Below are 2,040 nucleotides of genomic sequence, written 5' to 3'. Positions count from 1 at the left end.
TCTCTCTCTCTCTCTCTCTCTCTCTCTCTCTCTCTCTCTCTCTCTCTGTCTCTCTCTCTCTCTGGCTGAGCTTCAGTCAGTGCATCTACACGGACGTGACCCTGATCCCCTTAAATCTCCTTTAATCTACACACACACACACACCCCATCAGAAGCATCACAATCATCGGTGGTTCGGTGGTAAAACGGTGCAGAACACTCGATTCTCAGGCTTAAATGTAGCTGCAGGAATGTTTGTATTTTCCCATCATGCACCAGGTTGTCCAAATAGTGGCTTGACCCCTCAGTGACTGGTTGTGGAGGATTTTTAATCTTTTTTTATTTTTGTCTACATTTTTCTCCCACGATGACGTCGGTCTGGCCAACATTTTCCACCCCACATAGTTAAGAATACCTCAGTTGTGCCGGAAATATCCCGAAATCACAGCACTGTAAGAACAGTGCAAGGTCAGTTGGACTTCCTAATGTCACAGACAGATGGGAAAGCCGTTTAGTGATAGTTGGATTACGTCTGAAATGGTTTTGATAACAAAACTGAAATGAAAGTTTTTAATCCTATTGTCTCATTGTGTTGAACAGATGTACATAATCATTTCTACCCTTTTCTTCTTCTGTCTGTGTCCTCCACAGGAAGGTGTGGTTGAGTAAAGAAGGAAGTCCATCCAGTCGGATCACCAAGGCCTCCTTCACCAACCAGAGAACCATCGACAAGCTGGAGCTCTCCGGCTTCAAGACCCGCTTCTGATCAACGAATCAAACGTACCCCAGAGACCTTCCTTTCCCTCTCTAGAGAAAGACACTGAGAGCTGCTTCTCGCATTCAGAGTTGTGCACTAGCTAACGGCAGTGATTTGAGTTCAGATTTGATGTGAGTTCTGTGCATGACGACTGTTGAATGACATGTTGGAGCTGGAGTTTGTTTGTAGAAGGACTCAGGTTTGAGTCCAGAACAGTGGAGAGTTTCAGGCGGAAAGTAAAATTTGTCAAATAAATAAATATATGGTAACATTTTATTTGATAAAAGGAAAAACTTTGGTGTAATGTATACAATACTCAAAAACACTGACTGTTTGAAGAAAGTTTTTACTGAAGAAGTTAAAGATTACAGTAATATTTTTCTAATATTCTGATGGCATACATTCATGTTTGATGCAGTTACAGTAAATGAAGACAAGTAACGATCTGATGTAAAACACTGCACTTGAGTTTTAGAACAGAATTTGCCTTTGTGTTAAATTTTGTCAAGTTGCAAAGGAAATCATGAACAGTTAAGTTTAGTTAAGTTAAGTTACGGTGGAAAACATACCTAGACAGTTAAGTAAGATTAAGTTAAGTTACAATGGAACATGTTCGACCTAAACGGTTAAATTGCATCAATTTAAGTTGGGTTAAGTTAACTATTGAAACTCCTTCAACTTCAGGACCAAGTCAGAGTTAGAAGAATGAAATGAACATCTAGACATGCCCACCATTCCAGAAGTGACACTTAGTCTTGACTTTATTTTTAAATGACAGTTTAGATCATTGTAATGGTTTGATGCTAGCAGATCAGTGTGTAGTTCTTCATCAGGTTTGTGAGCTGCAGGTTTGCCGGTTTCCATTAAATCTACCACTGTGTGTCTATACATAGTATGTCACTGTATGATGTAAACAAACACAACCCAGCCATGTTGTCAGGTGAGGCGATTAGGTCTACCTGTCAACTGATCCAATTAAATCAAATCCAGAGAATCCCTGATCGGCTGGCAGCAACAACACAAACCCTGACACAGCAGGAACAGAGCTCCTGTTCTGTACAGCGACTGTGTGTGTGTGCACGTATATATATATATATGTGTGTGTGTGTGTGTGTGTGTAAATGTGTGCACAAATAATCCTTTAAGTCTTATTTCTCATAAAATATCTGCTCTTAAATCAAATTTTAAAAACACGCTAAGGATAAACGTTGATTGTACGTGTGCATGCGTGCGTCGGTGCTTAGAGACCAACTCTCCCTGGATACACTGTTAGGGGACGCTCTGTCGTCATGCCAACACCGCCC

At 40.7% G+C, this 2,040-nt stretch overlaps 1 protein-coding gene across 1 annotated transcript in view; it reads left to right on the top strand.

Annotated features, from left to right (window-relative positions):
* Positions 1-1,741, top strand: part of acyp2 (acylphosphatase 2, muscle type) — a 7,047-nt gene extending 5,306 nt beyond the window's left edge. The window contains exon 4 of the mRNA XM_031838359.1: positions 631-1,741. Within this exon, the coding sequence (XP_031694219.1) occupies positions 631-745 (115 nt within the window). The 3' untranslated portion in view covers positions 746-1,741. The remainder of the gene's footprint in view (positions 1-630) is intronic.
* Positions 1,742-2,040: the final 299 nt, after the last annotated feature.

The sequence above is a fragment of the Anarrhichthys ocellatus genome, unplaced genomic scaffold (assembly GCF_004355925.1).
Source record: "Anarrhichthys ocellatus isolate YVR2014 unplaced genomic scaffold, GSC_Weel_1.0 scaffold3, whole genome shotgun sequence".
Classification (NCBI taxonomy): Eukaryota; Metazoa; Chordata; class Actinopteri; order Perciformes; family Anarhichadidae; genus Anarrhichthys; species Anarrhichthys ocellatus.
This window is presented reverse-complemented; position numbering and strand designations above follow the sequence as displayed.